This window comes from Tachysurus fulvidraco, chromosome 24, assembly GCF_022655615.1.
Source record: "Tachysurus fulvidraco isolate hzauxx_2018 chromosome 24, HZAU_PFXX_2.0, whole genome shotgun sequence".
NCBI classification, from domain to species: domain Eukaryota; kingdom Metazoa; phylum Chordata; class Actinopteri; order Siluriformes; family Bagridae; genus Tachysurus; species Tachysurus fulvidraco.
In genome coordinates, this window is record NC_062541.1 from 5227674 (window position 1) to 5252852 (window position 25179).

At 42.5% G+C, this 25179-nt stretch overlaps 1 protein-coding gene across 4 annotated transcripts; it reads right to left on the reverse strand.

Annotated features, from left to right (window-relative positions):
• Window positions 1-1001: 1001 nt before the first annotated feature.
• Window positions 1002-25179, reverse strand: trip10a (thyroid hormone receptor interactor 10a). 4 transcript variants are annotated; one of them, XM_027155110.2, is made up of 16 exons: window positions 24904-25179; window positions 18022-18137; window positions 14617-14673; window positions 14174-14321; window positions 13181-13243; window positions 12643-12747; window positions 11434-11562; window positions 11140-11286; window positions 10410-10598; window positions 6645-6812; window positions 6386-6409; window positions 4564-4673; window positions 4198-4330; window positions 4015-4106; window positions 2630-2763; window positions 1002-2162 (listed from the first exon to the last, which is right to left on the reverse strand). In XM_027155110.2, exons 1-16 carry the CDS (start codon window positions 24925-24927, stop codon window positions 2011-2013), a joined length of 1791 nt encoding a protein of 596 aa, XP_027010911.2. In that variant the 5' UTR covers window positions 24928-25179; the 3' UTR covers window positions 1002-2010. The 4 variants fall into 4 exon arrangements, with proteins under 4 accessions (XP_027010911.2, XP_027010912.1, XP_027010913.2 ...); XM_027155111.2 differs by lacking the exon at window positions 6386-6409; XM_027155112.2 differs by lacking the exon at window positions 6645-6812 and having other exon boundaries at window positions 24904-25178.

The window sequence follows — 25179 nt, forward strand, 5'->3', positions numbered from 1 at the left end:
TACATGGAGCAACACTGCCACCTGTTGGATAGATGTTTCCCTTAACACCAGCGTCTCTCAGATCTCATCCTGGAGTTCCAGCACTCTTGATATTTTGGGTATTCACTCCACCAGGATCAGGTCTGAGGATCACTGCGTCTCAAAGTTTGGCATGTTTTTTATTTGTTTGTTTTTTTGTTTTGTTTTTTTACCAGTGGCTCAGTATAAAGTAGGCAACAGAAAGCCACATTTCCCTTTTCCACCAGCAGAGAGCGCACATGCGCCACGATCCCAAGTATCACAGCCTGGTAGATGAGCTCACAATGCCTACAGTATCTTGCCACATATTGGCATTGTGTACTTATTATGTTAACATCTTTTAATAAAGAACATTATGCACGTTGTTAATTGTGTTTTCTCATTGTAAACATTCTATACCAATATCTCCCCCCAATAAACAATCATTTCAGGTGTTCTTAGTCAATATTTCTTATTCATTTTCTTTTTTTTTTAAAAAAAAAAAAGAGTGATTTAATTAGTCTTTAAAGGATGTAAAGACTACCTCATACACAAGGAACGACAAGAGACAAGAAGCCATTGCTGATACATGCATGCATGGTCGTCAACGTCCTGGAAAAACATCACTTTTTCAAAGCGAATGGTGCCACAACACATCATGTGACCAGTCACATGACCAGCAGTAGGGCCTGGAATAGGCAACTCATAATAGAAACTACAGACTACAGGATGAGGCTTTTCCCCTCCTAAAAGGAAGACAGACAAAACATTTCGAGAAGACATGACAACACGACTATGGAAAATGAGCATGAGATTTTTTTGGGTTTTGTTTTGTTCCTTTTTATCTGCTGCCTACAGAGACGACATGCGACTACACGATAAAAATACTTAGAAAAATATAAAAGGTATAAAAAGCTTTTAAGGCAAATGTGGTGGTGTATAAAATATCTAAAATATTTTCTCATACATACATAAATATGGAAGTGTTCAAACATGGCACGTCGTTTTTGTCTTTTCTTTCTGGGTTTTTTTTTATTTGCACCTTATCTGTTGATAAACTGTGTGATTTTGCACCGTGTGTATGTGTGTTTGTGTGTGTATACAGTTACAGCTCGTGCAATTGTGACCACACATACAATAAATTATGATTTTTCAAACATTATCATATTTGTGAAATATGCAGCAATGGTTTGAAAAGAAGCAGTCGTTAAACTCTACCTATACCTGTCTATGGTGATTGTCGTAACACGTTTGTACTGCGGACTGTGTAGCGTTTTAATTTGAGGGAAAAATATATATATATATAATAATTTTAGATATTTCTAAAAACCGAGGTTAAACCATACTAACTGGTTCATATAGCTCACTCTCTCCAACATCCACACACACGTTCGTTCCGTTATAAATGCACGTACAGGCAAGCGTTCGCAAAAGGATTTGTTTGGTGCTTGTTGGTCTGTGTTGCTGTCTGTTAAAAGGAACGGTTAAACATGAAGGTCAAGGAACATCAGGCTTTCGATCAAAAACAGCCAGAAGCAAGTGTTATGGTTAATCATTGTCCTCCTCCTGGTAGCACCAGACTGCATTTTCATTCTCTTGCCATTCTGTCCACATACACACTTGGCAAAATGTGTGTCGTTCGTGTACGTCCCGTTCAGCTAAAACACTCAAACATCCTCCTCTGTGGTTTGTCTTTGTTTGATGATGGCAGACAGCTGATGTCTCACAGGCCGAGCGAGACCCGAACAGCATCTTAAGCATATATGCGCTCATTGCAGCTCAGGCGTCTAGACGAGTAGAAGGCGGCGGAGGAGGAGGAGAACAGGGAGTGGGGGTGAACACAAAGGTTAACAACATTCTCATGCTCTTTTTGGCTGACCTGACGCGAATGTGTCAGATGCATGGCATGTTTCTAGCTCTCGCCTTTTCTCTTTCTCTGCAATGTTCTGAGCCAAAACGATATGCTGTGATGATAGGGAGTTGCTCCTCGTGTCAGGGACAGAACCGTCTGGGTCACTTGTTGAGTGTGATGTTGGCGTAGGAGGTAGGGATGTAGCCTTCGTCGCCGTTGTTCCGCCTCACTCGTGTCCAACCGTCGCCTTTGTCCTCCTCCACTACGGCCAACACCTCGCCTTCCTGCATGGAGATCGTGCCCTCGCTGGAGCCTGAATAAAGAAATGAACAAAAACATCCAAACTGTTCATGTACTGCTGAAAAAATTAGTAAAAGTATTAAATGATGATTAAAGAACCAGATAAATGCGGTTAGGTAAGCTACGAGTTACTTTACAAAAACACAAGCGGCATTAAATCTCTTCTTGTAGAAATGCGACGATAAATAAATGTTTATTGTGGCTTTTGTCCTGTAAACACCTAGGCATTAATGATCCTTGCAGAAGGTATACGGAGTTGGTGTCATATGCTTTTGAACTCCTACTGCTTCAGAAATGCGTTGCCTGCACTGCTGGGCTAAAACATCAGCTTCTCATCTCTACACTGCAATTTTTACCACCTCTAATAAACTGCTGAAGTAAATTACTGTTATTCCCTGGACAGATATAAAAACATGCATGTGACAGCTCAGCATTTTTGTGTTGCTCTCCCACAGCGGTGGTTAACTGTTTTCTTTGTACCTGGGAAGTTGTACAGAGCTGTGCATTGGCCGATAGGAGCAGAGAGCTCCTCTTCCTCGAAATCATCATCAAACTCAGCGTAGATGGCCTGAGAGGGGTCGGGGGTACTCTCGTCCGATTGAGCTCCATCGGGACTGTCGGGAGAGACGCAGGTTAAGTGTGTGTTTTTGAATGCACTAGGAATAACTCGAACAGCTGAGTTACTGATCTGCATAATGGATATCATCAGTGTTGAGAACTAATACATAATAATGTGGCATCTCGAACTTTGCACTTTAAATGTTCTAGACAATTTGTTTTCAGTCGGTGACACAGCAGTGTGGTGTGGTTGGTGTGGTTTTTGGTGCGGTCGAGTCAGAACATAGACTGGTTTGAAAGAATCTAGGCGAAGTGTTCACTTTCCACATCAAAAAGAACACGGATTCGACCTCAGCGAGAAAGGGTTTCGACTCTGAATCAACTCGGCCGCAGGAACTGAAATAATCATGGTGTTTTTTGGGTTGCGTTATTTTTCTGCCGGTGCGAGCCGTTACACGGAGCCATGAGGAGCAAACTGTGCCCAAGGACAGAGCTGTGGACCTGCAGAAATGCTACGTGGAAATCTGGAAACTGCTACCGGTGTACACAAGGAGAAAATAAGCACCGGGTGCAATACACAATTCTTTGTTCTTTTCACTGTATATTAAGCATTCTAAGCATTTTTTTTAACCCTGTACATTCCTTAGCCAATGTTATTTTAGGTTATGGATCATTTAAGTGTCAGCAGTGTGAAAAGTAATTTAAAAAATGAACCGAAACGATCAATTGCACACCAACATGGATGCAGCAAACAAGCTAGCACGTGTTAAAGCAATGTAGCTTGTGTAGTCCTGGCCCGGAGGTGAGCGGCTGCCGTTGAGCCGCTTCATGGGTTAATATTTAATCGGGGGATTTTTACGGCTTTAAATCTGACCCCTATTTACAAGCGGTTTCTATCCAACTGATACAAAGACATAGGTGTATTTCTCTCCCCAATATGTATGTGCTCAATATGTAGAACAATTAAAGGTCACAGTTTTAGAGTATATGTGGATTAAAGAAAGTTAGAAGACATCAATAAGCAGCTGAAAATCAGATGATGACAGAATTATCAATGACCATTTAAGTGCACACTGTTTATCCAGGGTTTATTTTCCATGCACCATCATGACCACATGAAGTATTTTAAACGTAGTGTTTCATTGTTTCACATTTCATGGACTCCAGCCAACTCCTAAGCCGACGGCATACTACTATATCTTTGTTCTAAACCAAATGTGGGTTGAAGATAAGGTTATCTTGAGTGTGTGTGTGTGTGTGTGTGAGAGAGAGCGTTCTCTGGAGCTTGTCTGGGTGATAACACTGACCTGTATGCATTGTGGCCACCGTTGTTGTTAAGGGAGTGAGTGGAGTAACGAAGAGTCACGTCTCCTCGTCCCCCAGCTCCTGCGAGCCATGACTACGATAAGAAAACACAACAATAAAGAATAAAGTGTAAGTGAGTCGTTTAGGTCGGTGTGTGTGTGCGTGTGTATATTATCTTCCACTACCTCATATTTGTTAAGTTCCCCTCTGAGCTTTTCGATGTTGTGGGTTGTCTGGGTGATTTGCGGTGCCAGACTAGCAGGATCACCCATCTGGGGATTTTTCTCATAAACGTCTTTCATCTTCCCCAGAGCCTCACTGCACAAAAATCGACAGGGATGAGGAGATATAAAACAAAACACAAACAGAGAGACATGGCCGATCTGACAGATGTCTCGTTTTCGACTTTTTCGCCACTGAATCTTTACCAGACTATGAGCATTGTAATACACTCCAGACCCTGATAAACCTGTCAGAGGTGGGCTCGACTAGTGCGCTGCGGCCCGTTGTCATAGCAATGGTTGCCGGGGAGACTGTGCGCCAGTGCTCACCTTTGGTCTAGTTCCTTCTGCAGCTCCTTGTTGATGTCATCGATCTTCTGTTGCAGTCGTTTCCTCCTCTGCTCTGGAGGAAGATGACCGAAATCCTCTGTGGCCGCCGGCTGAAGAGATCGAGACGAGATAGTGTCACCCGCGCGGCGCAGGAGGGGAAAAAAGAAAAAATAACCCTTACACACACCCACACCCACAAACAATGACCTATCACGCAGCCTTAAATAAGACCTGACAGCAGAGTAAACCGCCAAGCAAGCAAATTCACCTCTCTGTTTAAAGAGTGCAGAAGCAGGAAACAGTTTTAGCCCCAAGTGAACTCACCATCCTCAATTATCTGGATAAACAGTAATCAGCATTAATAATAAAGCTCTTAATTACTTTAGGCTTTTTCCCCCAACAAGCGTCTGCATTTGAAAAGACAATAAGAAGAGACAAATATGCTGATTTAACTATTGAAACTGGGGCTTTTGCTACCACAGATTTAAATACAATCCGTCTTGGGTGTGAATGTTTGCAGAAGAGTAAATCACCCTTTCCTGTTTGTCTTAGCAACGGCTGGCATTTGTTCGAAAATATTCTCCCCAAACTATCATGGGCTTGATGAGTGGTAAGGACTACAGGACCTACATTTTTTGGGGAAAAAACTTTTAGGAAGACCTTGACAAAAAAAAAAAAAAAAAAAGTCAAAAAGTGTCCTATTAATTTACATTTAAAAAAAATAAAAAAATAAAAAAAACAATGCGGTAAATGCGGAAGTATACAGCACTGTTTTTTTCTCTAAAACCGAGGGGGGAAAACTCTTTGCTGTGACGCATTTGGTTTCAAAATAGTACGCTTTACAAAAAAATAAATAAATAAATACAGATTTGATTCCAAAGCTGTTATATAATACATTAGCAACAAAGGCATTTATATAGACCTGCAGCTAGAACTAGTGTCAGAGCCGCTGTAATGAATCGATACTCCATCGATCGGATTAGAGAAGGTAGAACTCGGTATAAGCCGAGTTATAACAGGGTGGAGGGACATTTATAAAAGTGAAGGATGGCCGTACGAGTTAAAGATTTAACATCGATATCGGTTTCATAAAAAAGATGAAGCAAATGTTCTAAACGAAACTTATGATGTGACTTTTTTAAAATCCCTTGTTTGTTTCTTCCTCATGTTCTCTAATTGGTATGCAATCTCTTTGTACTCATATGTATTCAGCTTCCTTAATCAGGAATAAATTGCTTCCCCATATAATGAGTGTTTGCTTTGTGTTATCCTTAGTGTGTTTTCTTTTCATTCGCGGTGTGCAAAACAAATTTTTCACGCAAACATGACATGAGATAAAGGATATCTTACATCTAGGTGATAATTAAACTAAGCTGGCAAAGTTCAACATGCAACATAATACTGACTTCTTCTGGCTTATAAGTTGTGTGAAGAAACAGTGAAACCAGCAAAGTCTTTCCAAAAGAGTGGCCTTTTCACGGTACACCATCGTAACGGATTTAATCGCGGTTTTTAACGGACATGTGAATTTTCTTAAAGACCTTCTGAACATCATAAAATCAGATCATGATGATGCACTATAAATAAACCCATATGCCTGAAAAAGCTTCAGTGTCTGCCCCACTTCATGGCCGTCTATGCAACATTTTCACGAGTGACTGGAGCGACCCAGCTACTAATAATAATTAACCGCATCATGTGCATGATGCATAGGTGGCCATCTGGAAAATCTGTTTAACTTGCCCGTGTTATTTTTTTTCCAAAAGCAGAGATGATGTGTATTATGCAACAACCCACACCACACCACCCTGATGTTTATTACCATGATCCTCTCCAGGGTAAACTTCTAAACAAAACAAAGACAAGACAGACAGTATGTCCATGAGTACAGTCACACAACAGACAGGTTTCTTCAGTGGCCTTACAACGTTCTGAATGTTCTCACCTCCCGATCATGAGAGGATAGGGGAAATATAACAAGGCTCAAAAGTGTACTTCATTGACCACTCGCTGGATATGACCATTACTCTGGCTAATAATCTCCACACAGTCTCTCCTGAGCTCTGTCCGTTCTCACTCACCGTTTTGCGTAGGGTCCGGAAGGACGAGATTCGTGGCTTGACTGTCTTATTGATCTCCTTCAAACAGTAGGACAGGGGATCCCGGGCAAACTTGGGGGAAGGGGGTCCGTTAGCAGGTGTGGGGACAGGGGGTGTGGAGAAGGGCGTTGTGAGCGGGGAGGAGGAAGGCTGGGGAAGGGCACGGGAGGAAGAGGTGGATGGGGCCAACACCAGGAAAGCAACCCACGGAAAGGTGGTAGGAGGTGGTGAGGAGAGGGAAAGGGAGACAAACATACACAAATGACAAGGGAAGAAGAAAGACACCATCAAACACCATAAGCAACATCAGAGCGAGGGACAAGAGGCAGAATGAGAGCTACCCACTGTCACCCACTACTGCAGTCCCAAACTAACCCTGACACTCAATACCCTACAACGCTAAAGCCCCTAAGCCTAACACTAATTCCCAACCGCTTAATAATAAAGCCACTTAACCCAACAATAAATACCCAACACCTAACACTAATTCCCAACTGCTTAACAATAAAGCCACTTAACCCAACAATAAATACCCAACACCTACCCCTAATTCCCAAACGCTTAAACTGCCCAACAATAAAGCACCTCAACCAAACACCAAATACCCAACACCCAACTCTAATTCATAACCACCCAACAATAAAGCCCCTTAACGAAACAATAAATACACAACACCCAATAGCCCAACAATAGAGCCCCTTAACGTAACAATAAATACCCAACACCTAACCCTAATTCCCAGACGCTTAACAACAAAGCCCCTTAACCCATCAATAAATACCCAACACCCAACCACCCAACAATAAAGCACCTCAACAAAACAATAAATACCCAACTCCCAACTCTAATTCATAACCACCCAACAATAAAGCCCCTCAACCCAACACTAAAGCCCCACAGCCTAACGGTAAAAACCAACATTAAAGCCCTCCAGTTTAACTCTATTACCCAGCATCCCCACAATAAAGCAATACAACCCAACAATAAAGCCTAACCCTAAAGTCCACAGTCCAAAATTAAAGACCCACAGATCAGCATTAACACCCAACCACCATTAATTCAACAGGTCAAAACTAAGGCCCAGCTGCCCATTATTAAAACCAAGCTATTCAACATTAAAGCCTCTCTAACAAACCCCATAGCACAACAGTACAACCCCACAACATATCACTAAAGCCCAAAAAGAATCCCATAAAGCCTGTTCCAAAGTAAATGCCCCAATCCCAGAGCTTAATAATGCAACATCAGCAGGAAGGAACAAAGTGTGGCTTCACTAGCTAGGCCTCACTGTTCTTCAAACCATGGACGACAGTCTATGGAAAACAGCTGTTATTTATCATTTCCATGTCTGCATCAATACTCCATTAGGATTCAAAGAAAAGCTTTACAGCGCATATTTATCACCAAGAGCCTACAGACAATGCCTGGTTTCTGATACCAAGCTGTTTCTTGACAAATTGTACTGATTTCTGCAGGTCTTTACTATGACGACTGGCTTTAAAGAACGGTCAGCTATCACTCACTGAATGATGAACAGCTTCCTTCACAGGGCATAAAAATGAAACCACAAATGCTTGCTCATTTGTTCCACAAGAATAATTTGACCAAACAGGGAACAAATGGATAAGGAAGTATTATGTAACTGGTCCGTCTGCAGGCTTCGAATCTTGTATACGTTAGCAAATGTATGTGCAGATAACGTATAGAGCTTTAGCTTGTCTTTAGTAATCCTGGATCATTTTAACAGCACTAAATGCAGGGCTTGGTTTCAGGAGGATTGCACTAACAGAGCCACACTTTGCCCTTTATTCTCGCTTGTAATAAATCACATGGATAACGTGCAACATTGCAATAGAATGACCAGCAACAGCAACACACATGCATCCTCGTCATTTTGAGAGTCATACACACAGCAGAAAAAAAAAAAGAAAGAAAACTGTCCGAAACCATAATATGGTATCACACGGAACCAGTTTTACTGTGTCTCTGACCCTGTGTCCTTATAACCCTGGCCATAACCCTGAGAGCTAAACATTTGATAATGTTTAACTAAATAATTAAAACTTTTTAATGAGAACGTTTCCACACGTGTGTCCAGAGAACTGATCCCTAGTGCTTTTGTAAAGGACAGTCTGGGGATTGTGCCAATGGACCCATGGTAAGGTCAGTATTAGGTGTGGAAGCTATCTGCTTTTAAGCGACATAAAATAAATAAATAAATAAATAAATAAATAAATAAATAAATAAATAAATAAATAAATAAGCGGAATGAATGAATGAATAAATAATTTAAATTAAATAAGCTAAATAAATAAGCTAAATAAATAAATAAAGGTGCACCTGCTATTATGAGCCCATGCTAAAAATGAGCCCGGGATCTGTCCTTGGTGTGGACTCAAGTATTCAGTGTGAAAACGCCCTAAAAGTATATCTGGTTAAACTGACTGATAAATATAACCTGCTCCTCTAAAAAACAGCTCCTGCTGACCTGTGAGAGGACGGACGTTCCAGGGGGCCCTTTAACGGACTGATAAATCCTGTTCTGGTGTGTGGAAGGAGTTTTACGGTGCTTTTGAGACTCAGCTGTGTTACTGATTAGATTTCGAGTAGCTGCATGAGACAGATACACAAGCTGACCAGACAGAAGCAAGCAGGAACAGAAGACGGGTAGAACAGCCGACACGTGCATGCGGGTAAGAGCAAAAAGTGTAAGTAGAGAATTAAGCCATGTGGGAGAAGACTCTGTGATTGTAAAGTAGCGAGACCAAACTGTAATGATTCTCAATCGGTCACATCCGGACCAGGCCAAATGAAGAGAACAAGGTTCCGATACTGACCTTTCGGTACAGGAGACAGAGAGCACTGTGCTGTGTTTGCAGGGAAACGCCGGTCACGTGGCTGCAAGAAGATGAATGCTGCCCCACAGACTCATTCTCATGGGATTTCATACCCACGCTAACTAAATTAACCAGATGCCAATGCAATCTTCCCTAATACATGACATTTCAGAAAGGTATGGTGGTAGCTGCTTTCAGCATCACTAAACTCCTGTCAAGTGCAAAACAAATGAGCTCAGAGCCAGAGAGAGCCATGCAAAAGAGGGGTGTTGGCTAAGAATGTGTGCGTGCCTGTGCGAATGCACGTGAGATTCGTGTTTGTTTAAAATAAAAATAAAAAATGCAAGAGTGACAGATTTCAAGTTCTCAGAAAACCATGCAAAGTCGATGGAGACAATTGTTTCTGAACATGACGGACAACCACATTATGCAAAATTCAGCATTCAGTTCTCTACTCCATTGAACGGAGAAACCTGTTATATTTGCTCATAAGAATTGTATCATGTATCATACAGATCATGTATATATTTCACAATTAGAACTGCGACGATGACAGATTTTAACTACAAAATAAGGCCCGTAATTCACATTTGAATATAAGAGCGTGTTTGGGGTGACATCATAGGAAGCATTAGGAGCGATGTCATGCAGATGTGCACAGGCTTAACAGGAAATTTAGTTGGTTAGATATGTACTGTCTAGATAAAAATTGTTAGCCGTACTCAATAAAGAAACTATTATAGGGGTTAAAAATCATTAACGGTTCTTATTTTTTGGCTCTGCTGCCCTGACTGGAATATTGAGGGCCCGTGATGCAAACATACAAGGGAAAAAGTTCCTAAAACACGTACGTGAGGGTGGATAAATGTTCACCGATCGATCTCACTCAGATCTGTGCAGTTGAGCTTACCTTGCTCTTCTTGCTGAACAGCCAGAAAGGTTTGCTCTTGTTTTTGCCCAGCAGATCCAGCGGGCCTTTGGGTGTGCCCAGGCTGCTGTCAGATGAGGCCCGGTTGATACCCTGGCTGTAGTCCTCAAACTCCAGATCGCCGGGACGCTCAAAACCTGATTTGTGCTGCTCTATGAGAACCAAGGAGTCCTGGAATCACAGCGATATTTCACCAATGAGCTGCATTAGATGGGAGGACTACAATCTATTAGAGTAGTAAATCTACAGGACAATTTATGCAACAATTTACAAAGGCTATTTTCCTCTACTTCCTGACATTTACTGAGAAAAAGCATGACGTGATACCTATTCATCCTTCAAACATAATTGTCATCTATTGAAGGAGGTGATGTAAAGATTAGCGTAGTGACAAAGGGAAAAAAAAACCCAGGAGGAGGAAATGCCTAAAAGCCGACGAAGAGGAAGAGGAACAGGAAAAATTCTTTATCGAATAAACGACAACCAGTATAGGACATGGCTGTTAAGCAAATCATAAGTATATTGGTTTGGATGGGTGTCAAAGTGTGTGTAATAGCATTTGTAGGCTGCAGGTTAGAATGATATAAGATTAGAGGTAAAGTTGTGCTGATTACTGAACTGTGTGAAATGTTCTGGTTGGCAATTATGTATCAGGCAGATGAAGTGTGAAAGAGGAGAAACACAGGTAAGAAACCCTGAACTGAACACTTACATTTTTCTCATTAACACTGGTGCCAGCTCTGGTGATGCCCTCCAGGCACTTCCCGATGATGGGCATGACTTGCCTTTCCGTATCAGCAAACAGGATGTAGGATTGAGATAGCTTCCGCACACGCCTCTCATCCATGTCCTGCAGCTTCTACACAAACACACACACACAGTGTCAGGGGTGTTTTAAATGGAAATGGTCAAGTTTATAAAACACACACACACACACACACACACACACACACACACACACACACACACACACACACACACACACACAGGATGTAATATTGCTTACATTGAAGCTCTGTGGCATGTCAGTGAAGTAGAACTGGTTCTGCTCCTTGTTGTATTTCTGCAGCTGGGCAGCGTAGTCATTCTTACACTCTTCTGCGATTTGTGTACGCATATGAGCCTGCAATTTAGCCTACACACACACACACAGACAGACAGAGTCTGGTTAGTGTAAAACGGGTGATCAAACCTGCTCCTTGAAGTCTACAGCTATAAAAGGTTCCGTTTCTACAGTAACCTAAGGGTGTGTGTGCAAGTTTGACATTTTATATTCTGTTCCTGTTCATTTTCAAATTAAAAAAAAATGTGCAGAAATTGTGGCTTTACAAGTGGCCAGGATCAGACACGTTGAGCTGGTTTCAATTTAGGCAAATCACAAACAGAAGCTGTGTAACACTGACCAATCAGATCTTTAGAAGCCAGCTGCAGTAGACTGAATTAGGTGGTGGTGGTGGAGGTGGTGGTAGTCATTCATAACCCAGGATGTTAAGTCACTTAGAAAATCTCTAAGTTCCCGAAAGCCCACAGGAAGTACCTCTGGAGTTGCAGTTAGTGATCTTACCATAATACTAAACATGAGCTGCTACCACACACAGAGGCTTCTGAGAAGACGGATCAGAAACTGCTCGAAATTTAGTCAGGTGATCAGAGGCCATATGACCTGTAGTGCTATAGAGGGGAGACTAAAAAACCCTGCATTATGAATTGAAGGTCTACATTTTTACCGTATCTCTGTTCCAGAGGGAACTTTCTGTTTGACGTTAACTCGGCCCATAGCCACAAAACTCCTGGCGGCCGACGGCAAAACGGAAGTGTTCACAGTGTCACTAATACCCAACTCAAGGTGTGATGAAAGTGACTGGTCACTGAAGCCAGGGAAACAAAGAAAATCTTAGATCTCATTATGTGTGTCTTGGTGGTGAGGAGGGTGAAAACAAAAACACACCTGATCCAGTTAATCAAGGTCTTGAGGAGCATCTGAATAGTTAATAGAGGTGTGTTTTACTAAAGCCTGCAGGACGGTACATCTCTAGGAACTGGGTTGGGCACCAGACCAAAGTAAATAATTGAAACAGTTAATAGTGAGACAGAAAAAAATGAAGCACTGAGAAATGGGGTTGGGCAGCCATGATGTAGTGAGAGAAATATGTACACTTTCAAAGACGGCCAGAAAGACAGAACAACATTCGGCTGTAAGGTAATACGGAAATACCTTTTCCACATCTGCTTTTGTAGCGTTGATGTCCTGATCTGTTTTTTCTGCATACTGTGCCGCCTTTTCCGCCTCCTTCCACTCCCTTTCGAAGCGTTTTTTACTCTATAAACACACGCACATGAGTACACACACACACACACACACACACACACACACACACACACACACACACAAACAGACACACGCGCACAGACGCACGCACTATTAGCCAGAACTTTACAGGAGGGAAGTCTCACCTGACCAAACACTGTGAGGAGGAGGTAAACAACAACCTCTCTTTCACTCATTCAACACTCTCTCTTTATCTGACTTACACACAGCAGCCTGTTGTGAGCACACCATACATACAGCAATACAAAAGCACGTGTAAACAAATGTGCACTTTCTGCACGGGCAGTCATTTGCAAAGCAGAGTCAAAGCGGGCAGCTAGGCTCACTCTCACACACACACACACACACATACACACACACACAAACACCCACAGCCAGTCTGCCGTGTTGTCACTCATCCATAAATAAAGGCATGTGAACTTACACTGTCGAGCTGCTTGTAGGTGATCTCTAACGCCTGCTGAGCTTTTTTGGCATCAGACAGATGCTGTAAAATCGAACAGAAAGGAAAAGCGTTAAGACACACAGATGCAGACATCTGTCTAGACGTTACTATGGTTTGGCAACATAACTACCACAAACCGACTGGACTAACATTTGCCTGCATTAAAGATGGCTGATGATACGGAAGACGTCAGTGTTGTATTTGTGTTTGTGTGTCCTTATACGAACTGTAATAATATTTCAAGTTCCAAAACAAAACAAACAAACAAAAAAAAATCTACATATGAGATCTTTAAACTTAAATCAGGTTTGAAATGCGTCACTAAGTCAGAGTTATTGGTCATGTTATTGTAAGGGGAATGTGGAAGTCCTAGTCATATATCCAGAGGACAGAAAATGGCCGGAGCTTCCTTTGAGTCATCTGATATTAACAAGGGAATGTGAAACTTCAAGCTATGATCATCCTCCATGCTTCGCTCTTCCAAACCACTGCTGCCTTTATTTTTAGCATGGCCCAGTTCTCTATCTCGCTCACCCATATACCCCCCTCCCCCCGCTCTCTCACACACTCTCTCAGTATCAGACGGCCTCCATCACTCTCTCACTATCTGGCCATCTAACTCACTCGCTTGCTCATTCACTCTCTCTTGTTTACACCCTCTCACACCTCCTCTCACTCTCTTGCCCCGGCTCTCTATTGTTTGCACCCAGTCTCTTACTGGCTCTCTCTTTCTTTCATGCTGACTCACTCTTGTCTTTCTCCCTCTCCCCTTACACTCCCCTCTCTCTCACTTTCGCAACCTCTCTCTCTCACTCATGTGCCCTTCTCTCACACCCTCTCTCACCCACCCTCTTTCACTCTATCACCCCTTCTCTCACTCTATCGCCCCTTCTCTCACTCTATCACTCATTCTCTAGCCCCTTCTCTCACTCTATCGCCCCTTCTCTCACTCAATCACACGCCTTCCCTCACCGACTTGCGCTCCAGTTTGAGCTCCTGCAGGTACTTGGTGAGCTCGATGCAGATGTTCATCATCATGTTCTCGGCGATTAGCTCCCTCTGTCCTGCGTAGTCATTCATCTCGTTCAGAATGTCCAGGAAAGCTTGGTGGTTTGAAAATCTAGAACAACAAAAGAAACGTGAGCCAAAGACAAATGACTGCCAAGTCAGATTTCATCTCGGGTCTCAAATTAAAGCCTTTATTTGCGACTTCCTTATTGTTTCTTAGAGCAGGGCTATAAAGGGCATTGCATTGCTATGCTGCTATTTCTGTCGGCTCACGTTTCACACCCCTAGGGTCCTTCTGCTCCTTCTCACCTTACCCAATCTGAACCGGTATTCCCAAACCAGTTATGACAGGCTTCAATTTGTTTTGCCAAATGATTATTTATTTTATAAACCTTGCCAGAATATACCTGCATTCCTGCTCCTCCTTGCTGCCTCGTTTGGGGCTGTACTTCTTTGTTAGGTTCCTGTAAAGATGAAGAACAAAATTATTACGACTGATAGACTTTCTAGTCAAAACCAGGACCTTTATTAATAATAAAATAATCACACCGCAGTCTTGGCACCGCATGAATGCCTTCGCTAGCCGATGTTTATTTTCACAGCAAAGCCGTCACGCCTGTTCTGTGTGCCATAAAACGGAGTTTGCTTTGATTTTATTTACTGGAAAATTAATTACCAGTAATTTGGCAGCTCGCTGAAAACGAAAAGTTCAGAGAATTGCTCGGCTGTGATTTAATTAAAAGTGATGAACCTAGATTTCGCCGCCTCACTCGAGCGTCAGCATTAATTCCTTGATTGTGTCGGCGTATATATTGGTCCTGTCACTCTTTCACACACTATTGCGTTTCTTTACCCGAAAGCACAAATTATTCATTCAGCAATATCCACATGGACTTTATTAAACTAGAGTTTTCCAGTTATCATAGAGCAAAACCCTACAATGTCAGTCATTGCGAACAACATTAAACCATCTGAAGGTCAGAGATTTGGACAGAGGACAGCTGAAGACGCTTTATGAAGGTCTAGGCTTCAGCACCTAAAAGCTAGTTCAGGAAGAGGAGCTCTCTCAATGATCAGATGTAACTGACGAGCAAGTAGATTTGCCTCATGACGTTGATTAGTCGTTAACGGTTTGACCTTCATCCTGCATTTAAACTACATATCTCATAGCCTAACTTTCCAGGCTCATCGCTGAAACTCCTCATGAAGCTGGTTGAGAAGATGCCAAGCTTAGAGTTAGAAGAAGAAGAAGCCTTTATTCATCACATAAACCTGAATCTGTACAGAAGACACAAATTGTACCTGTGCTGTAATTAAGCCAATTATTTGAAGACCAAGACATTTTAGAACGATTCCTTGCTTTTATGAAACATCACGAGGGGTGTTTCTTAGAGTAAACAATGTTACCAGGCCGATAAATAAGTAAAATTTGAAATATTACACCATAGAATTAAATCACTGTGTTCGAGTGGCAGTGAAGCGACACCTCAGTGCTCCACTGGGTTTCACATGTTCTCCCATGGGTCCGTGTGGGTCTCCACAGGGGTCTCTGGTTTCCTCTTTATCTCCCAAAGAACAGGCCAGTAGATGGAATGGTTAAGATAAATTGTCCCTGTGAGTGAATGTGTGTGTTTGTGTATCTCAGGAAGCATTTCTGTCTCACTCCCAGTGTTCCTGGAATAGGTTCCAATTCCACTGCCACCTGACCATGATAGTGTTTACTGGAGTCAGTGGAACTGATCACTGTTACAGGAACCTGTCCCTGAAGCGCTGGACATCAGGTGGGAACACACACCACTGTCCCTGAAGCGTTGGATGTCAGGTGGGAACACACACCACTGTCCCTGAAGCGTTGGATGTCAGGTGGGAACACACACCACTGTCCCTGAAGCGTTGGACGTCAGGTGGGAACACAGACCACTGTCCCTGAAGCGCTGGATGTCAGGTGGGAACACAGACCACTGTCCCTGAAGCGCTGGACTTCAGGTGGGAACACAGACCACTGTCCCTGAAGCGCTGGACATCAAGTGGGAACACAGACCACTGTCCCTGAAGCGCTGGACTTCAGGTGGGAACACAGACCACTGTCCCTGAAGCGCTGGACATCAGGTGGGAACACAGACCACTGTCCCTGAAGCGCTGGACTTCAGGTGGGAACACAGACCACTGTCCCTGAAGCGTTGGACGTCAGGTGGGAACACAGACCACTGTCCCTGAAGCGCTGGACATCAAGTGGGAACACAGACCACTGTCCCTGAAGCGCTGGACGACAAGTGGGAACACAGACCACTGTAAGCTTTCTGTAAGAAGCGGCTTTGAGGAGACTTTAAGGTCAGTGGTTTGTAAGAATCTGTAATGATTTTAACAGGAACAAGAGTTTAAGCTGTTTGGTTTATCAAGAATTTTTATTTATTAACTACAAGAAAGAAATAGAAAGAGAGTAAGAGAGAGAGTAAGAGTGAGGGAGAGATAGTAAGAGAGAGAGAGTGTGTGTGTGTGTGTGTGTGTGTGTGTGTGTGTGTGTGTGTGTGTGTGTGTGTGTGAGTAAGGGAGCGCGAGCGAAAATCATTTACACACACACGCATGCCATCTTTTTCCCTGAAACAATGTCCTCCAAGCTCTGTTTATATTTTACTGAAGAGTGCTAAGACAGTAAAAAAGTTCCTTTCACTCTTTTACTTTCCTCCACCACATCCGCCCTGTCATGTGGCAGTCTGCTCCCGCTTCCTCTGTTCAGTACAGAGACCCGGGGGACAGGAAGAGCCACGTGAAGGAGCAAAGCGATAGAGGCCCTTCAGCAGAAGAAGGAGAGAAAAAAGAGAACACAATGAGGAACAGAGCAGTAGCAAGAGAGAGAAAATGAGAGACTGGAAGTGCTGGAGAAATATGACGAGAGAGAGAGAGAGAGAGAGAGCAATATGGGATTAGAGACAGAAAACAGCAAGAAATTGAATTGAAACAGAGTCTGTAAGTGGAGGAAAGCTATAACAAGAAAAAACACTGAGAGTGAGAGATATAAATAAAAAAGGAGAGGGGAAGGGGGGGGGTGACAAAGAGAGAGAGAGTGGGTGGGACAAGGACAAATCCTGCCTCTCCAGGGACAAGTTCTGTTCTGCTCCCAATCAGTCATGAAGCCATGTCAATTACATAATCATCTAAAACTGTTTCACACACACACTCTCACACACACACACACACACACTCTCTCTCTCTCTCTCTCTCTTACACACACACACACACACACACACTCTCTCTCTCTCTCTCTCTCTCTCTCTTACACACACACACACACACACACTCTCTCTCTCTCTCTCTCTTACACACACACACACACTCTCACACACACACACTCACACACACTCACACACTCACACACACTCACACACACTCACACACTCACACACACTCACACACACTCACACACTCACACACACTCACACACACTCACACACTCACACACACTCACACAGTCACACACAGTCACACACACTCACACACAGTCACACACACTCACACAGTCACACACACACTCACACACAGTCACACACACTCACACACACACTCACACACACACTCACACACACACAAACACACACACACACACACACACACTCACACACCCACCTCACACCCCACTCCCACACCACTCACACACACCCTCACCCACCGCCCCACGCACACACACACACACACACACACACACACACACACACACACACACACACACACACACACACACTCACACACACACACACACTCACACACACACTCACACACACCTCTGTACCAGATCAGTGTGTGGATATTCTCACCGTAGCTGCTTGGCGTAGCCTTGCTCGATCTCTGTGCGCTCTTTAACAAACTTAATGTATTTATCCACCAGGTCCAGTCCTGACTGTGTGTGTTTCTCAATCACGTCATTTTGGTCCTGTAGGAAAACATCAAGCACAGATAAGATAAGACACTTCAGGAAACCTGTGGAGAGGGAGGAAAGATTCATGACGAGATAACGACAACATAACATTGTGTGGCGCACAGTAAAAATGCATGTACCCTGCGTGCATGGAGCTCAATCATCTGTCATCATTATGACATAATAATAATAATAATAATAATAATAATAATAATAATAATAATAAAAACCTTCAATAATACTTTTTAAATGACATTTTTAATGAAGTGGAGTTTAATGCTGTTTAGAGAGATCTATACACAGACAGAACTGAAAATAAAAAAAAGTGATAAACAAATATTACACACGCTCTCACACACACACTCATACACAGACACTCTCTCTCACACCCACACCCACACACACCCACACACACACAGCGAGAGCGAGAGAATCTCACTGTATTTACAGAATCACTATGGCTCTGATTAGGGTCAGGTTGCTCTACAGTGGTTGCTAGTGGGTGTTTCTGTGTTTATGTTACTGCCCGTTGCCATGGTTTCACTGGTACTACCAGGGTAATGTGAGATCCAAGTAAAGTATCAGCAGTATGGATATGAAACCATCCATCAGTTTTATAGAGCAGTGAAAGTGAAATGCAGCAGTGTCTCACTCCTATTCATTTTACTTCTCATTTCCATAAAGGTAAAGTGGGCTCAGGGTTTTTGCTCATTCCACCAACTTCATGTCAATAAAATAGCTTCAGAATGTTTTTTTTTTTTTGTTCCATATAACCGCTGGCCTCCAGACTGGCAGTTGTTTTTGGACCTTTATTATGGTCTATGCTGTGACGATGCTCTGCTTCCGTTTACTACAGATTATACGCTACGTGTTCACCGAACCCTCACACTCTTTCTGTTTCAACGTGTTTCTTCCCCAAACTGTTGCCACACAGCGAGTGGATAAAATGTCTTTGTACGCTGGAGCGCAGCAGCGACTTCGAATCAAAAGGCTCGAACGTGTTCCGGCATGACAATGCCCCTGAGCACAAAGTGAGCTCCATTAAGTATAGTGTGTTAGATCTTGAGTGTCCTGTACAGATCCCTGACTGAACACCTTCGGGATAAACTTGAACTCCAGCTGCAACCTTTCCTGCTCGACAACCTCGTGTTCTCGTGACTGAATGGACAAATCCCCAAGGCAACTATCCGAAATGTAACGGAAAGCCTTCCTGGAGAATCAGATGGTATTACGACACCAGGGAGTGACCTCCAAATTAAACGTCCATTGGTTTGGAATGGGGAAAGTCAATACTCGAGAAGCTGCATCCTTTTGACCGAGCTGTTGTACAAATTTGCTTCATCTGCAATTCAAATGCATATGTCGAAACTTTTAGACTGCTGAGAGCATTAATATAACAACTGTCTTTGAATAACATCATATCCGAGGGCTTGAGAATTAAAACCCTGCTCCTAAATAACCATATAGTCGAATAACAGCCTGCTCTCTCTATCAGATTACTGAACACACCACCACTTGTATGCTTTACGTGCTAAACCTACGCGACTTATAAATCAGTACGAGCTACATATGATCAGCATGGACAGAAATCTTTCTTGAGTTCTGTGTGTTTATAGATGTTGCAACCTTTTTGTTTTTAATCTCAGCAGTATTTTTGTCCACTTTTCAGGCCACGGGTTTCAGAATACTGCACGTTGTGATCTGACTGTTTTTCTGTATCGGCTTCTTGGAGACGGAGATTTAGTCGAAAGGCCAAAAATAAATAAATAAAACTGTTCACTGCATATTGTTCATTTTCTTAGAAACAGTTGGTCTCTTTCTGAGAAATTAGCTGATTATTAGCCAGTTTTATTGACGCTATGGTTCCTCTCGCTAGCAGGAAGCAAAACTGCAAAGCTATAATTTTAGTGAAGGGAAAAAAAAAAAAAAACAGATACAGAAATAGAAACCGCTCAGAAGATTCAGATGCCGTGTAGGTGCAGAATGACAGAATCGGCAATGAAGTGTGGGCATGTAGGGAAAATATTTTCAAAATCAAATGTGTCTGATGCAAACGAGCTGCAAACGCTAAGGGTACGGTACGTCATCCAGTTAAGAATTCTACCTTCCTACTAAACAGGAAACACTTTATTCTAAACAGACACCTTCAGGGGGTAACCTTTAATACTTCATTCGTATTGTACGGCTGTAAGAAATTAGACAAGCAAATTTCTCTAAACCAAACATTTTGCTTCAGGAGTTTCTCCCAATCACAGCATCGTTATTTTTCTCTGATTGATCTGATGGTTGTTTTTTGTTTTTGCCTCTGAGAAGCTGAACATTGTTGTACATGGTAAGATAAATATGACGGTGATGTGTGCCGGTGATGATGTGTGTCATTTTATCTGCCTCCGCACCAGGTCCTACATTCCTCAGATTCTCTGCATGTTGCTAACCCTTAACCCTTAGCCGCTTTATCACCGGGAGGCCTTCCTGACAACGCTAACCTTGCCCTGGTGCACTGCGGGAGCCTGTTTAAAAGCACTGAGGCCCAGTCATCTCTCTCGGATGGGTCACAGGAAGTAGAAGCCTTCCTCGTTTCCTGTTGTACATCAACGTGGTTCAAAGAAATATAAATGTCACAGCGTGTTATTTCCTACAGAGCAGAAATGCAGGCGAAGCATAAACTTAGAAGAAAAGGATAAAACTTGTTTGTTAAACAAGGATTAAATTAAAAGCACTTTCCTTCTTCGGACAGACAGTAGAAATAAACAAACAAACAAACAAACAAACAAACAAACAAATAAATAAATAACGTGAAAGAGAAGAGGCGTGATCTGGTGTGTCTCCTTCAAGCTCTGGTTCCTCGGCTCCTTTTTTGGTTAGTGTGTTGGTGGGAGTGCTTCAAGTGTGAGCATGCCCGAACGTGAGTGATATCAAGAAATGATTCCCTACACACACACACACACACAACCTACCTTCTAAAGCCAAGCTACCGGAATCAACTACAGTATAAAAGGGAGGGGAAAGGTTCAGAAGAAAATTCCTAACAAGCTGGTCCATGCCCTAAACTCCTCCTTCCTCTGGCCCACACTCTCAATGACCCATTTAGTAAAATAAATAAATAAATAAACAACAGCCGTGCGAAGCCGAGTGGAGTGAAGTTTCTAAAACGAGCATGACGAACACGTTCAATTTCAGGATTTAGTTTCTGACACTATTTTAAAGTGCTTGAGCCTAATTAAAGAAAAAAGCCGCTTGTCTTTCAGGCCTCATGGGTATTTTGGTTCTAACCTGATCATTGTCTTGTCCCTCCCATGCTGAGCAAAAACTAAAGCGTGAACAAAGCATCACACCAAGCCCTTCTCTGACACATCACCCCAGTCTAGCACTCACAGCTCTCATGTCTGAATATGCAGCCTACTGTGATACATTTTTAGAAAATGAGCATACAAATACAGACACACGCTCTGACTGAGACTGGGAGAGCCGAATCATACACACAGATAGCAACAGATCAACAGGGAAACACTGGACACATGCCATGCCGTAGTCAAGCCTAAATGACTAAACAAAAAATACAAAACCGATCAGACGGTCCATTGCTGAGACACCAAATTGATGTGAACTGTCTGATTCATGCCACTGACTCACGCCGACTCGCTCCTTCAGACACCCACCAGCAGAACTAGAAGCTCAGGACGCTGCATGGAAACACAAGCAGACTCAACCGGATCCTCTGGATCGGCAAAGAAATAGCGATACCGTCATCACGTTATGCTCTGACAGACTAAAGACTTAAAGTCTCTTGAAAAGTTAGCTACAATTGTGGGCCGATCAAATCCTTTTTGTGATCAAAATCCTTGGGATCTGATCACACCGAAAAGTCAGCATTTGTTTAAAACCTTTGGAGCAAACAATATTTTCCATGATATTTATTCGTACAGATACGAGGCAGTCGTTCTTTCAACAAATCTAGCACGACTCCTGAAAGGTAGATTACCAGCAATGTATTATATTACTATTGTTTTCCTCACGAGCGGGTTATATTACAGACGAGAAGGAGTAACAGAGCGACACCAAACAAAACAACCAGACAGAATGGACTTGATGGATCTGAGCTTCTCCTTCTCTGCTAACACCCAGACAACAACAACAACAACAACAATGTCCTAGTACCACCCCGTTCACACCACCAGAGTACCCTGACCACACCCAGACCCCTAACAGGATGTCTCTCTGTCCCTGAGAAACAATAAACAGGCAATAATAAAGTCTGGATTGATTAATGATTAAGTTTTAGTGAGCAGGACTGTATAAATATTTAGTTATAGAATACTACAACCTACTCAATGTCTCATGAATCTTTCAGATCATAAAAAAACTGTTTTGTACTCCCAGGTTCATCAGAGCAGATCATAACAATAAAGATAACAGCACAAAATCAACAGAGCCCATCAGTGTGTTTAAAATCATTTACATGAAACCTGAATATATTTTACACGTCTACACTTTAAGGGAACTTCATGGCCAAGGACGTTTTAGCTCGCATGTATTGTCTAGTGAATGTCGCTTTAATTCTGCTGATGTGCACAAGTCATACAGGCGAGTAAGTAAACAGTGCTGCTTGTGTTGTGCTGTCTGCATACGCACAAACCTACACTTATTGTATTGGGGCTCAGAATGGTTATGTCCAGCAAAGTAATCAGGCTTGACACCAAATAAAAAGCATAACTGGATTTTTTTGATGGTTATGATATGAAATTCAGCCTGCTACAGGCCACGAGACAGGAACACATCTCTCTTTGTCTGGGGAGAAAAAAAATCTGCAGCGTAACACCAAATCTCCCCACAGGGACCTGGACTGGATGATTGGCCACAAAAATTAGGGCAAAACTAATTAGGCTGTCGCAGTAGGCCACATGATGGAAAGGGGACATAGGACAGAAACCCTGAGGGAACCAGTGTAACGGGGTCAGAAAGTCCACACCCGCTTCTCTCTAATGCTCCAGTTTTACACTGTAGATGTTCAGCTGTGAATACATTTGCATCCTTTTTCCTTTCCTTTTAGTCTTGAAAACAGAAGCAAGGTCACCGAAAGAGACGCTTTAGTAGTCCAGGGTGGAGTGAGGAACAGGATGGACGGTCCCTGAGATACAGGGTTAACTTCAGACCACAACATCCCAAATACTCGCACTGCACACACTGCATGTAGGCAAACTGTAGTAAATAATTTGGACACGTTCTTAATAAACTATAAACAAAAACAGGGCTCCACAGCCCAAAGATACATGCATCAGGTGTGTGAAGCTTCTCAGATGTCCAAGAAATAGTGAAACGTCTCAGATAAAACATTGTAAAAGCTCCTTCAAGATTCTAACCTAAATGCATCACAGATATTTTGTCTTCTATCTTTATGAACAAAAGGTTTGTTTGTTTGTTTGTTTTTGTTGCTTTTGAGCGGTGGAATCTACTGAACATTTATGCTGTAAATGATGCCAAGGAAAACCAACATCTGGATGACTAGTGAGCTAAAGGGTTAAAGGGTTATTTATTTTCAAATGAACAATAAACAACAGAAACAGTCAAATAGTCAAAAGTCCAAAACACAGACCAGGGAAATGCAGAACACATATGAAAAGATAGATGAAAGAATACACAGACAAAAGGAGGATTTGATCAATGGATGGATGGATGGTGGAGCATGGGTATAATCAGAGGGCCATAGAGATGAAGCAGAAGATAGACAGATAAGATAAGATATACCTTTATTCGTCCCACAATTGGGAAATTTCTCTCTCTCTTTTTTTTTAAGAATGAACATGATAGATGAACAGAAGAATTGATAGGTAGGGACATTGGGATATAAAAGCTTGATGATTGGCTGTTTAAACTGATAGAGGGGTTTAAAAATGACAGCCAGAGGGAACAGAAACAGAACAATAGATAGCTACATAGTCAAAATGTCAGGCGGACAGAGAGATACGATAGATAGATAGATAGATAGATAGATAGATAGATAGATAGATAGATAGATAGATAGAATAAGAGACAGCGACAGACAGACAAACAGACAGACAAGTAGTTAAACAGGTAGAGAGATACTTGAAGAGGCAGACAGACAGACAGACAGACAGACAGACAGACAGACGGGCAGACAGACAGATGGGCAGACAGACAGGCAGACAGACGGGCAGACAGACAGACGGGCAATCATTCAGACAGACAGACAGACAGGCAGACAAACAGACAGGCAATCACTCAGACAGACAGACAGGCAGACACTCAGACAGACAGGCAGACAATCAGACAGACGGTCAGACACACAGACGGTCAGACACACAGACATGGAGACAAACAGAGAGCGAGGCCGAGAGACAATCAACATAACCAACATAAAGTTCATGATGTCACAATTAATACTTTTTACACCTGAAAAACCGCGTCCCTCTTACTTTACATCTGAACACAAGACAGAACGAGCAGAATGACTTATCATCAGTACAGACCAGTTTAACACACATGTAAGAGCCCCAGGCGGATTATCAGCTCTCCCAGTTAGAGCCGTTTATAACACGACACAAGGGGAATGTTAACGGTGTCGCATCCTATAGGTTCAATTCACACAAAGTCCAACTAAACACCTCATTTGTCTTGTTACTCAAATTTGATGTTCACCATGGAGACAGAAAGCGTTTGAGGGAAAACAGAGAAACTTTTTTTTTCGCCCTGAAAGATGCTTTTTGGTTTATGGAGAGAAAATAAAGCATAAAGACCCTATGATGTGTTAGTTTTAACTCACCCACAGGTCGGTTCCCCAGTCCATGGTGTCGGTTCCTTATCGGCTCCAAACTGCTGTTCGGTTTAAAACTTACACTAAATTAACGAATGTCAACAAAAGAGCAAAAAGAAAACTAAAAAACAGTTAATCCTTCTTGTTTTTGTCGTTTGACGTCATACATGATCAACTAGCACCCTAAAACCCAGCTTTAAGAAACGAGCGACTTTTCCGTTGTCCAAGAAATTTTCGTTGCAAAAAAAACCTAAAATGGATCAACAGGCTTTCGTATCCGCGTCA